This window comes from Clavispora lusitaniae (genome assembly GCF_014636115.1).
Source record: "Clavispora lusitaniae strain FDAARGOS_655 chromosome Unknown tig00002663_pilon, whole genome shotgun sequence".
In the NCBI taxonomy this organism is placed as follows: Eukaryota; Fungi; Ascomycota; class Pichiomycetes; order Serinales; family Metschnikowiaceae; genus Clavispora; species Clavispora lusitaniae.
Window position 1 is genome coordinate 1,561,158 of NW_027093982.1, and position 12,755 is coordinate 1,573,912.

The following is a 12,755-nucleotide window of genomic DNA, read 5'->3' on the forward strand; positions in this document are numbered from 1 at the left end:
TTGAAAACTTCTAGTATGCCTCTAACTCTTTTTCAACATTATGTTGTGAAGATCGTCGTTTGGTTGCGTGCATGCGTTTTGTAAGTCTTGCGATCAAAGTGGCGAAAAATTGGAAACTTAAAATTTGCGATAAAAAATTGGCATCATCCCCATTTACTCTAAGATTCACACACGTAATAACTTGGGAACACTGTATTGCATATCGAGAAATTGATACAAAATATATAGGTCACTTCTAGATTTCTGAGTCTGATTTCTAGTGTATCTCACGCCATAACCTGTACAGACATGAGGGACCATTAGAATCCCCAGATTCGCGTTAAACCACTGAGTGCTTTCTCGCTTGCAATGATACTCCCCCTCCGATTAGCTGTGCTTTCGAGCATTGTGGCGACTCTCCTCCTCATTTATCATTTAGTCATCCCATCTCAACTTGAGTTAGAAGATGCACTTTACTTGACAAAGAATACCTTGAAACAGTTGCGAATTCCACACTTCTGTAAACATCATGAAAACCGCAGTCGTGACCATGCTGAATATTCAAATGAACTGGAAAGTAACCCAGTGGACCATATGACACGTTCCTCTCTTTCCGCATCAGACTCGGTGATCGACATTCTGGGACCGAGTGTGATGAGATCAGTCTTTCCAGTAGATCTGCTCATGTCATTTAATACGTCGAACGAAACGAAGGAGTTTGTTGGTAGATATGCATCATTTAGCCCCATATTAGGGACTCCAATCCATGGAAACTACAAATTCGTTACAGGTTTGGCATGTTCTCCCTTGTCCCCAGATGAAAAGCTCAACGATAAAATTCTTATAGTCCTACGAGGGAACTGCTCTTTTGTGGACAAAGTTAAAAACTTACTAGACTCTAACTTAAACCCAAGAGCTATCATAGTTGCTGATGACAAGCCATACCACAGCTTGATCACGATGTATTCTAATACTTTCAATAGAGATGGCCTACTAACTGTTCCCGTCCTATTTATCACCAATGAAGATTATATTCAGCTTTACAGCTACGAATTACAGGATCCAATATTGTGCATCAAAACTTTGTCAATTGATAACTGGCTTAGCCTCTTGATGCTGATCGCTATTTCTCCAACGGTTTCAATAATAGTGTTTTATTTGTGCATACGCGGGTTCCAACTATGCCATAGACAGATACTGAATTCTGTTAATGAGAAGTTAGTGAAAACGCTCTCTGTTTACATATTTAATCAGGATCACTTAATACCGGTACTGAAATTTCCTGAGTATTTGGGGGCTACTGGCCAAACATGCGATATGACGCAAATTCTGTCTTCTTCCGAAGATTTACCTGCTGGACAGGAAATTGAGCTGCAACAGCCTCGCAACGAGATATGGATTAATGGAGTTGATATACGCCTGTTTAAAAATTGGGGCTTATTGTTTGCTTCTCAAGATTATTACCTCACGTTCAAGTGTGCCATTTGCCTCGATAGATTTATGCCTCTACATCTGCGGGTACTTGTACTAAAGTGCAAACATTTGTATCATGAAAAATGCCTTTCTAATTGGCTTATCCACTTTAAGCGTACATGTCCCTTGTGTAACGAATGGTTCTCAATCGGGGAGACACAGCCGTTACTTCACTCTCAGCATACTGATCACTTTTCGATAGACTTGGAAAGCCAATCTGATACCCCTGCCGCGCCTATGCATAGCGAAGTACAAAGCGCCAATTCTTTATTGTCTATAAACCCGGCGCATAGTATTACACCAGCTAGTCATTTGAGTGGATCACAACTTCAAACGCAATCGATGATGTTCACTCAAAATATTAGCCTGACTCAGGAGAATGCTGTAACGGAGGTTCAAACGGGATCTTTAGCCTCAAATTATACTGTCCACACTTCTGATAGTATGATATCTCACGACTCCTTCAAGACAACGAGAACGCACAATACTGATCAAAATTCTTTCACTAGTAACTACGTCACACCACAGCAAAGCTTCGACTCAGGAACTGAAGGTACTTATCTGGAAACATCCAGTAAAGTCACCATCAAAGGACCTGATTCCTTTATGGATGCGAGAGAAGAGTAAAGAAGAAAGAAGGTCTTGTGTGTATTGAAATTCATTATGCCCCCAACCGTTTGTAGACTAACTTAAGCAAGGCCCAACAGAGAAGCTAGTGATTAACCAAAGGTGGGGCACCAGGAGTACCCGGGGAAACCCGGGACCTATTTCCCCACAGATTTGTGCATTTTACGACGGTGACATCACGTGAACGATTTAACTTTTTACCTGCGACTCAACTAATACTTAAAGTCCGAATAAAATAGAAATCATCTCATTTGACAAGCATAAACTTACCATTCCCCCACACTAACGCTCTGACTATACTTCGAAATTTGAAAGGATGGACATGGAAACAGGGCAGAGCTCGATGGACGAGCAGTTTAGGTCCTCATCTGTGGATCTGAAGATACCCCAGAATACACTGAATAAGTCAAAGAAAGAGTCACAACATGGAGATGATCAAACAAAGAAGGTCAAAAAAAGAAAGAAAAAGGTTGAAATGGCCTGCGTTTACTGCCGCCGTTCTCACATGATTTGTGATGACGCTAGACCGTGCCTGAGATGTATCAAAAGAGGTATTGGTCATCTCTGTCATGATGAAACAACGCCAGGGCGCCAAAAGAAAAAGCTTAAATCGAATGATAATCAGACAAGCCTGAATATTACTTCTACTGAATCTCCGCACGACACAAATATGATACCTGACAATACCCGCCCACAGCCGGTCTCCATGTTCCCACAAGGAGTCCAACTGCAGCAGAAACCGAGTGTGATGGCACTAAATAAAAATCTACCATTTAACCAGGAGCCGGTATTTTACTCTGAGCATGCGGGTAGCGAGTTCAGCTCTCTTAATGATTTTCTATCTATGATTGATGATCCAGAACTTGTGAATGGTGCTCTTAATGAAAACTCAACGAACGCGGACTCACTCATGGCATTTCTGATGACGCCATCCGATCATCTAAATTCTAGTAATGTTACATCGGGGATAAATAGTATGCTACTGTTCTCGCCAAATGTGCAGCCTATCCCCACTTTTTCGGATGAAAACCCACGACAGAAAATGGAGAGTCAACAGTTTGCCCAAACGCAGCCTTACCAGGAGAGGAAAACAGATGGCGTCCAAAACACGGAGTATGCTAGATCGCATACTGCAGCAGCAGATGGAAATCTGCAGCCGTTGATATCTGATTCAGCAAGAGACAAGTTTTTCTTAACAGCTGCTGATCCAACGACAGAGATATCACCAGAAGAGCGGTTGAAACAGGTTATCAAGGCCAAACTCGAAGCTGGATTGCTTCAGCCGTACAATTATGCGAAAGGTTACGCTAGACTTCAAAGCTATATGGATAACTATATGAATCAATCTTCAAGGCAAAGAATTCTCAAACCGCTTTCAATATTTCGGCCAGCATTTCGGGCTATTGCAAGAACGCTAAAAGATGTGGATTTGGTGCTCGTGGAAGAAAGTTTCGAGAGAATGCTTCTTGATTATGACCGAGTTTTTACATCCATGGCCATTCCAGCATGCCTTTGGAGACGTACTGGTGAGATTTACAGAGGAAATAAAGAGTTTGCATCGTTGGTTGGAGTGACGACAGACGATTTGAAAGATGGAAAACTAGCGATTTACGAGTTGATGAGTGAAGAGAGTGCCGTTAACTTTTGGGAAAAATATGGTGCCATCGCTTTCGATAAGGGCCAAAAAGCAGTACTTACGAGCTGCAATTTAAGAACCAAGGATGGTTTGAAGCGAAAGAGTTGCTGTTTCAGCTTTACAATCAGACGAGACCGGTACAATATTCCAAGCTGTATAGTTGGAAACTTTATCCCCATCGAGGTTTAAGGCGCAGTACATAATATATTTATTGAGGATGGCCTTACATAATGTTAGGCAAATGAAATCTATGGTACAACTAGCAAAACTAAATGCTTAATTATTCTTCATCATCATCATCTCCATCAACTTCATCATCACTGCCTTCTTCACTCTCATCTCCGCTTTCAATAGCATCCTCCAAGTCCATGCCATCATTGGCGTTGTTCTTAGCGTTTTCTTCCTCTAAAATAGCCTCTTTCAAGAGTCTCATTCTTTCCTCTCTGACCTTTCTATGCACCACAACATACTGGCCCAATGGAGTTGAATCCCAAGCTTCATCCTTCAAGAATAATTGTACCTCAGCCTTGTTAGAAGGTCCATATTCCACATTTGCTCTCCGGGTGGTAATGAATGTGGCGTTAGCATTCAATTTGTCAATGAGCTGCTGCAACTGCTTATTGAATTTCAAGTTCTTAGACTTTTTAATAAAGCGTCTGAGTGACAAAATTGCAGGTGTAACGAGTTCAGGGAATGCGATATTCTTGCAGTACAACACAAAAAATTCGCTTGTCAATTCGAGGAACTGTTCAAATAAGCCATCTTGGTATACTTTGGTACCTAAATATTGTTGGCTGGCCTTGATAATAAAATCAAAATCAAGCGCTTGCAATTTAGTAGGCTTTCCTGGTTTCGAAAATGCAGTGGATGATAAAATTTCAGAAATGAGAGGGTAAATTGGGATGTAAACACCAGTGCCTTGAGACAAACGAATCAAAGAGCGGATCAAATAGAAACGCAATGGAAAGAACTGAGCAGTTGGGATCAATCTAATAGTACCCAAAGTGACTTGCACCAAAGGATAAATTAACGATCTCAATGGAGACTCTTGGTTTTTGTGACTCACCAACTCAAGTTCAGGATTGCAAAAGTGGGATAATACTCTTGACCAGAAGTCCAACGAGTGACAAAATTGCCAGTTATAGATTGCTTTGTAAGCATCTTTCTGAGCCTCAGATGAATTAGTGGTGTTAGTGATGGTGTTACGCAAGTGGATGGCCAATTGCCGGATGTACTCAAAGCCAACTTGGTAAGACAATTGCTCGTCGATACCAAACAACTCAACTGCAGAGTTCTTGGAAAAGTTGATCAAGTCCATAGTGTGAACGTTGGTCTTACGACAATTCCGCAAGAATGACGAGTAGGTAGACTTCAATATGATATCCAAGGTTGATTTGGGAAATTCTCTGGCAGCATTGTTCAAAAACGCATAAGTTGCAACCTGTGTTTCGACATCCGTAGTCGTTGCCCAACATTCAACCACAGCGTTTAAAATCTGCTTTATGATTTTCCTTTGGGAAATGTAGAAAGGCAAGACTTCTTGTAATGACGTCAAAACCAATGCCGCTGTTTCTGTGTTCGTAATATCGTTCAAAAGAGTAATGAAGGCACCACCCTGACTTTTCATCAAACTGCCAACACGGGTAGTATTTGGGTTTTTCGAATCCACAATTCTAATGCCCTTCAGGTTAACTTTGTAAGGCGCCAAGATTTTCACAGCCTCAGGCACACGCTTCAAGCAAACAAACATCAACTCAGAGAAGACAGAAGGATCATTGATGACAAAACGCGTATTGTTCTCGTCGGCAGAGTTGATATATACAGCAGCCTTAAAAGCAGAAATGACATTTTGAACCAACTTGATTGTTGGCGTCTTCAATTGCTTGTTCCACTTAGCCACCATAGCCCTTGTGATTTCATACTTCTTGTCGTCTGCCTTTTCCTCATCTTCTCTTTTCTCAGTTTGTTCCTCTCCATCCTCTTCGTCCTCTTCATCCTCGTCATCGCTCATGGCGTCCATAGGATTGACACCTTCGAAGTCCAACAAATTCTTATCATTCTTCTGTAAGTATTTGTAAAACTCTGGGTCTTTTTCCTCCAACTGCTTGAGGTTTTGCTTCATTGTTGCTTCGTCATCTGAAGCTTCTTCCTCAGAGTCTTCTTGAGAAGACTTGCTCGAGGCAGATTCCTCTACGCTGGACTCTTCCTCATCGGAGCTGCTTTCCATTTCTTCGTCCTCAGAATTTTCGTTCACTACAGCACCTTTTTTAGGCTTCGGAACTTCAAAACCACCCTCAAAGAACTCTTCCACAGACATATCCTGGAAAATCGGTTTAGTGCTTTTAGATTCCTTTGGTTCTGCATCTTTGTCAACCTTTGATGGTGTCTTTTTCCTTTGAGCGATTTTTTTGTTGTGCTTTTGGATCTCACGACGATGCTCAAGGGTGTGTTTCAAATGCTTATTCTGAAACTTTTTCGTGGCTTTGGATGCCTTGGCCATTTTTGAACTTGATGAGAGTAGGTTCGAAATGGAAAAAATAGCGAGATGAGATGTGAAGAGAACTGTACACAGGAATGATTGATGTTGAGAACAAACTACAACCCTTTCACAATTGATGTTCAATGCTTTGCGCAACAAACAACGCTGTATACACAACCGTGTTCGGAGCTGGCATTGAATAGGGCTATTTTCTTTTATATATGAGTATCGACATAAAAGAAAATATCAAGAGTTATCTTTTATATCCAGCGTTTAGATTCCGAAATGAGATTAATTAATACAGTTAAAGTGATAGCTATCGTTAGTACTGCAGTGGCTCAGATAGATTAACTCAGAAGATCAGTTACGTGACATTGAGAAATTGACAATGTGTGATAGCAAGTGCAATAATGGAACTAATGTTGTTATGTTCCAATATATCCAAAATGCGTGTGATTATATTAAAGTTGTTGTACCGCCTGATAAGGGTAACAGGTTGGTCCCGGGTAACTACGACGTTTGCATGGGAAGCTGCTTAAATTTAACTGAAGCACAGATCAATGTACAGAGTGATTGGCTATACACATATTTAGTTGAATATGAGCAGACTGAGCCTTACTTACGCATGATTGGTTCGACAATATATGGTGATATTGACGACATCAGAAAACGAAGATTCAGCAGCATTCCGGATTGTGGATGTGAAGCTATCCACATGCGTGTCAATAACGGGCCACCTGACAGTAGAAATAGGAGGGACTTGTAGGTGCAGTTATTTGAGATATACACATTCACTGCTACGTTCCTAGGGAGGCCTAATCATTTAAGAGGACAGAGAGTATACCGATATTTACAGTGTGGTAAGTGGTATCTGTTCAGAGGAAAGATAAGAAGAGCGTTCAAGCTACACTTGGGCGACAGCTTCGAAGATGAGGTTTACAGAGTCTGTAAGATAACGATGAAACTCTTCTGGAGTAATCCTGACGTGCATATTGCATGTAAGAGATTCTCAACAATTGAGATTATATTAACCTAAATAATGTTAGTCGTAGAAACCCAGAAATGCTTGTTGGAGCCACCATAGCAATTTGTCATAGACCATGCTATTCGAATTATGGTAAAAAATAGAGTGATCATTATCAGGAAAGATATGGATGTCATAGTTTTCCACTTCATTAACATCAAATTTGTCCAATAACCACATGGTATTCTGAAGGTGAACGTTATCGTCAGCCGAGCCATGCATTATCATGAATCGCTTCACTTTTTTGAAGTTACTGAACCCGTTAATTCTGGATATAGCCACGTAGTTTGGGTTATCTTCCACTTTCTTCATATATCTTTCAGTGTAAATGGCATCGTAAAACATCCAATTAGTTACTGGAGCAACTGCTGCACCAAATTTGAATACATCCCCTTTGTCGAATTCAAGCGTCTTTAATGTGGTGTATCCTCCATATGACCATCCCCAAAGGGCAGTTTTGCTTTCATCCACATACTTGTTGGTCTTAATGTAATCTTTGGTCACAGTGACAATGTCTCTAGGTTCCCAGAAGCCCAATTTTTCTCGAGCACATGACTTGAGTTTCCAGTTATCGGGGTTAGTTCCTCTAGGATCTATGATCAAAACCACTGCATCTAATTGGGAACTGACGATATCCTGGAACTCAACCCTAAAGGAGTAATCAACTATGGCGGCACCAGGACCTCCATATGTGTGTACTAATAAAGGATGCTTCTTATTCGGGTCAAAGTTTGGAGGAAGTATTTCCATCATGTTCAACTCGACTGCTTCATCACCCATTCCGACCTTCACCTTACTGTATACTCGTGTTGGAATGTTGGTTGATTCCAAAACCTTTTTTAGATTTGATTGGTCATTGAATGGTCCGACGTTTTCGAAAACGGCACCCGCATGCAAATCAGCCATATTCATTAGTTTTTGCCAAGGTAGCAGCGGTCCAGCATACTCAAGGTCCACGAATTGCCCATCCGGACTAAATATCGGCATGAATTTTCCATTCTCTTGTAGAACCTTAAGTGAAGCGTCCTCAATAGATACGGAGGAGAAAGTGTGGTTAAAGTCAGTACCGAACAAGCCATACACCACACCTTCAATAGCGTCGTAAGCCAATGGTGAGTTATAATACACTGGCCCAAGAATTTTTGAATAATTTTGAGATGATGCCAGGTCAAAAAAAGCCAATTGCACCTTGTTATCGGAGACAACTTTATCTAGATATCCCGTTTTGTCATTTCGGCTAACAAGTGCTATAGGAGATGCCTTCTCAATCCATCCTCCGAATGTCGAAGTATTGGTCAAAGAGATATTCATGACCTTTGAATCTAAAGGCTTGAATAGCTTTTTAGATAATATGGTGCTCGTTCGATCAGAAACTTTGAGCAAAAGATTATCCGCATCTATCCAATTCACATCATAAAGAATGGGATCGTCACCTGTATCAACCCCTTGAATGTCTATGACAGTTTGTTTTCTCAGTGATAAGTTGAACATGGTTAAGCTTACCTCTGGAATTGGGGTTCCTGGTTTAGGGTACTTGATTGAGGTACGGATAGGATACTGGTTTACTTCGCTTGATTTTTGCGCCAGTGGCTGATCATAGGACATAGCAATTTCTTCCGGATCCTTGGAAAAGTAATCGATATGATACTCCTCGACCTTGGTGTCATTAAGAGTAGCAAACACGAAATTAGACAGGTCGGGACACCACCATACCATATTATCACCAGCAATAACCTCTTCTTCATAAACATAGTCTGGTTTGCCGTTGAAAACATTGGAATTGCCATTCACAGTTACCCTCGTAGTTTCCCCAGATAAGAGTTCGTACAAAAACAAGTCGTGATTATGACCAAAGACCACATATTTTCCAGAAGGATCAAATTTGGCGAAGTGTAGCTTCTCTATAGCCATAGAGTCTTTTTCGATGCCAGTGGGCTGAAGGGGGAAAACTTTCCCCGTTGACTGCTGCCAGAGCCAGTAAATAGAGAATTTTGAATGTCTCCACTGATATGTTTCGTCGGAAACTAGAATGTGAAAGGTAGATTCATCGTCAATAGGTAGACCCGGATTGAGATGAATATCTTCAACTTGAAAGAATGAATTCTCATACTCAAATTGGCGAGATTCCAAGATTTTGTAACTGTACTTTGTACCGAATTGATGTACTACGTACTCTTCATCATGTTGAGTCAAGTAGAAACCGTTGCCATAGCTTGAATCTGACTGTGGGAACTGAGAATGAACGAGCCAGCGTACCATTTTTCGAGGACTAACAAAGGCACCCTTTCTATAGTTCTCAAAACTAACATTATACTTCTTCAGCAGGAAATCATTCAACGAAATATTTCGATGCGATAACAGAACTATATTGGTGTTTGGGCCGTGCCAAATTGCTGAAGCTTTCCTTTGAACATTTCCAGTTGAGTAGAGAACAAGTGCAACTGTCCATATCAAGAATATACTTGCCAGTATTGCACCACACACTTTTTTAGACAAGGTTTTCGATCCTTGAAAGCTCAGTAGTTTCTCTATGAAATTAGCATCAGACAGAAAGTCTTGCTTCTGGTCAGAATGGCTTCTGTACCTGTCTATATCGTCGAAGAATTCAGAAGTAGCAGATGAATCCGAGAAGTTATCATCATCAGATGATCGAGAAGCCGACTCGTTCAAATTTTGAAGCGGAATCAGTGCATCAGCTTCATATGCCATGGAGATCGATTGTACAAGACTGCGCCTCAACAATGCCGGATATCAGCTGCACTTAAATGCAAAGATAGTTCAAGGTAATTTCAGAATAGATTTCCGATTGCAGGCCTGGACCAGTTTCTTCCTCAGTTTGAATTGACTCTAGTTCCTAGTTAGGCTCTCAAAGGAAATTTGACTACAAGACTTATGCAGGTGGTGTTTTCAGAAGTCGCGGGGTTAAATGATTGGGATCTAAGTACACGTCTCGTGTTAAATCTCGAGGGACAGAAGTGAGGTATTCTCAAGTCAGAAATAAACACAAGAACATTCTTGTCAAGAATTCATTCGATGGACTTGAGTAATTCGACCTCAGACGGTCTGCCCGAGGTCAAACTCCAAAAGATATTCGCCAATGACCTATCAGATGACGATTTCTGCGAGTCTTTGACCAGCCTTTTGACAAAGGGCGCCAAGACGGCGACAGTCAATGCATCAGTTCAATTGATATTTCGCTATGGTGTGTCCCTCATCTGTGACCCAGACTTTCCTACTGAAAGCGGCTTCCGGGCTACGGAAATAGATTACAGAGGCCTGGTGCCTGAAGAAGATCTAACGCAACAAAATGGACACTCCACACAGGCTCCTGTTGACGACGGAGATGATATTACATCACTTGCAGAAAAAGAAGATGCCAAATCACTCAAAAACCGAAACATTGACTCAATATCAGAGGCTAGAAATTCTCTGGATAATTCACCCATGATAGCAGACGAATTGGACATAACTTCGAGAGTTTCCGAGGAACATGAGAACTCCAATGAAGCCAATGGAGTACAGGCTTCGGTAAAGGAATCTCTTCCAGAGAATAAGACTACAGATTATGCTTCGATCGAGAAAGTAGCCCACGTTCTCAAGTTATGGTTTCGTTGTATACGCAAAACATCCAGTGAACTTAAGATTGACCTTTTGGGGCTGATCTTTGGCCTTCCGGGGACCAAACATGCTCTTACTGAAAGAGATCTTTATCGACTCTTGGCGACTACTAAGCTTGTGATGGAAGAGGCAACTGTACAATCTACAAATGCCTACCTCACGGCATTAAAGGAGCTTATCCTCCTCACTCACGAGACATTATTCTCAATCTTTTATGCTATGACCTTAGAGAGCAGCAACCAGAATTCGAACAAGTTCTTAGTTATAAAAAGCCTTGTCCATACTTTCTTCCAGGTTGATTTATCGAGGCCAATTGATGAACTATTAAGCATAACAAATTCCTCGAAGACACTAGAGGATCATGCGGAGGATAAGAAAGCAGGGTCTCTTCGCCTCTCTTATGACACGCTTATGCGCTTGTACACGATATATTACACTTTGGCGAATTGCCCTATAAATTTACTTCTTGTGGATAAAATGTCCTTATCACTCGACATTACTACATTAAGTAATGTTTCAGCCAATGTGTACACAAATAGGATCACTAGCAAGGACTTTAGCCTGCGAGAAATGCATTTGCAGATTAATTCACGCGTGGTCCCATTATTAACGGCGAACTTCAACTACTATTACCAATTGCAACCAGACTTACTTGATCAGCATTTGAGCCGTGTAAGTTTTTTTGGCTGGATTACAGGTCATAGACTCATACCAGGGCTGTACATGGCGACAGATACAATATCATCTGTAACCAAATTTCCTCACTATGTCAAGGGCACTGACAAGTCTGATCCATTTTTGCATGAAACCGAAGAGTTTGAATGGCTAAAAAAGAAAGAAAAAGTGGGCGATGCCAAGAATAGTGAATATGCTGTCAGCTCCCCAACATATTTAGTTATTTCGTTGATGATGTATCAGTTAGTGCAAAATGCTTCGTTTGTCACTTATTTGACGCATCCCAGGAAAACACGCGTCCCATTGTTGGACATCTGGCTTTGTGTCTCTTCATATGTTCATCATTACTTGTACAAGTCTAGGGTAAATGTATTTGGAGCACGAATCTCAAACCTTATACTTTTGAAGCTCACCTCAACAAAAAGCGATGCATTAACAGCTCTTCGTGATTACAAAATTGATGAGAATGTTTGGAAGTTGTGTCACCACAGATCCCCACCAATTTCGCTTTCGATTGAAAACTCGAAGAAGTCAGCGCTTCTATACATTATTGATATTATCCAAATAGATTTGAGATTTAACCTCAACAAGAGATTGGATATTGACAACTGCAAGATCACATTATGCATCTTGTATCAAATCCTTCTCTTCTGTCAGAAAAATCCCTTCGACGACTTGAGATCTTATTGTTGGAGTGAGCTTTTCAAAGCACTAGTACAATTTCTAAAATTTGTGTACAAACATTTTAACGAAGAAGATACAAAATATGTTGTGGAAGAAGTTTTCGCAATCTTCGAGATTAGCTTGGGACCTCCGTTTAGTGAGTTGATGGCAAAGCCTTCCGATAACTGGATTTTTGGAAGCCATTTTGTCAAGTCTTTGAGTTATGACTTGCTATACACGCTTCTTGAAAACTATCACTCTATATTCAACATCTTCGGAAAGTTCATCATTAAACGTGACAACTTCGCCAGAGTGACTCAGTGTTTACAAGATATAGGAGAGAAACTCAGCGTGAATGAATCCCGAGAACGCGATATGAATGAAGTGACCAAATTGCTAGAAGAACTATCCTCTCTCAGTAACGTGGAGTCCACAGTGCGAATAGAGAAGTATAACTATGCAGCAACGTTCAAATATTTCGACAAGTACCAAGGCTACATTGACTTTGAGAAGCAAACAGAGCTTATTGAAATTTTCATACTAGTCTACGGGAACACTTGGACGTCATAATAACACGAATG

At 40.9% G+C, this 12,755-nt stretch overlaps 6 protein-coding genes across 6 annotated transcripts; 4 read left to right on the forward strand and 2 right to left on the reverse strand. All coding sequences in view use genetic code 12, as the record gives it.

Annotated features, from left to right (window-relative positions):
- Positions 1-348: 348 nt before the first annotated feature.
- FOB63_005338 (uncharacterized protein) lies at positions 349-2,079 on the forward strand (the record flags this gene model as incomplete). The annotated part of the gene is made up of 1 exon (XM_002616966.1): positions 349-2,079. The coding sequence occupies one exon, from the start codon at positions 349-351 to the stop codon at positions 2,077-2,079; it is 1,731 nt and encodes a 576-aa protein (XP_002617012.1).
- Positions 2,080-2,395: 316 nt separating this feature from the next.
- CWT1 (Cwt1p) lies at positions 2,396-3,904 on the forward strand (the record flags this gene model as incomplete). The annotated part of the gene is made up of 1 exon (XM_002616965.1): positions 2,396-3,904. The coding sequence occupies one exon, from the start codon at positions 2,396-2,398 to the stop codon at positions 3,902-3,904; it is 1,509 nt and encodes a 502-aa protein (XP_002617011.1).
- A 91-nt stretch (positions 3,905-3,995) lies between these two features.
- Positions 3,996-6,215, reverse strand: NOC2 (mRNA-binding ribosome synthesis protein; the record flags this gene model as incomplete). Its single annotated transcript, XM_002616964.2, has 1 exon — positions 3,996-6,215. One exon carries the CDS (start codon positions 6,213-6,215, stop codon positions 3,996-3,998), a length of 2,220 nt encoding a protein of 739 aa, XP_002617010.2.
- Positions 6,216-6,582: 367 nt separating this feature from the next.
- FOB63_005341 (uncharacterized protein) lies at positions 6,583-6,960 on the forward strand (the record flags this gene model as incomplete). Its single annotated transcript, XM_066102477.1, has 1 exon — positions 6,583-6,960. One exon carries the CDS (start codon positions 6,583-6,585, stop codon positions 6,958-6,960), a length of 378 nt encoding a protein of 125 aa, XP_065958240.1.
- Positions 6,961-7,236: 276 nt separating this feature from the next.
- On the reverse strand, positions 7,237-9,927 carry STE13 (Ste13p; the record flags this gene model as incomplete). The annotated part of the gene is made up of 1 exon (XM_002616963.1): positions 7,237-9,927. The coding sequence occupies one exon, from the start codon at positions 9,925-9,927 to the stop codon at positions 7,237-7,239; it is 2,691 nt and encodes an 896-aa protein (XP_002617009.1).
- A 324-nt stretch (positions 9,928-10,251) lies between these two features.
- On the forward strand, positions 10,252-12,744 carry FOB63_005343 (uncharacterized protein; the record flags this gene model as incomplete). The annotated part of the gene is made up of 1 exon (XM_002616962.2): positions 10,252-12,744. One exon carries the CDS (start codon positions 10,252-10,254, stop codon positions 12,742-12,744), a length of 2,493 nt encoding a protein of 830 aa, XP_002617008.2.
- Positions 12,745-12,755: the final 11 nt, after the last annotated feature.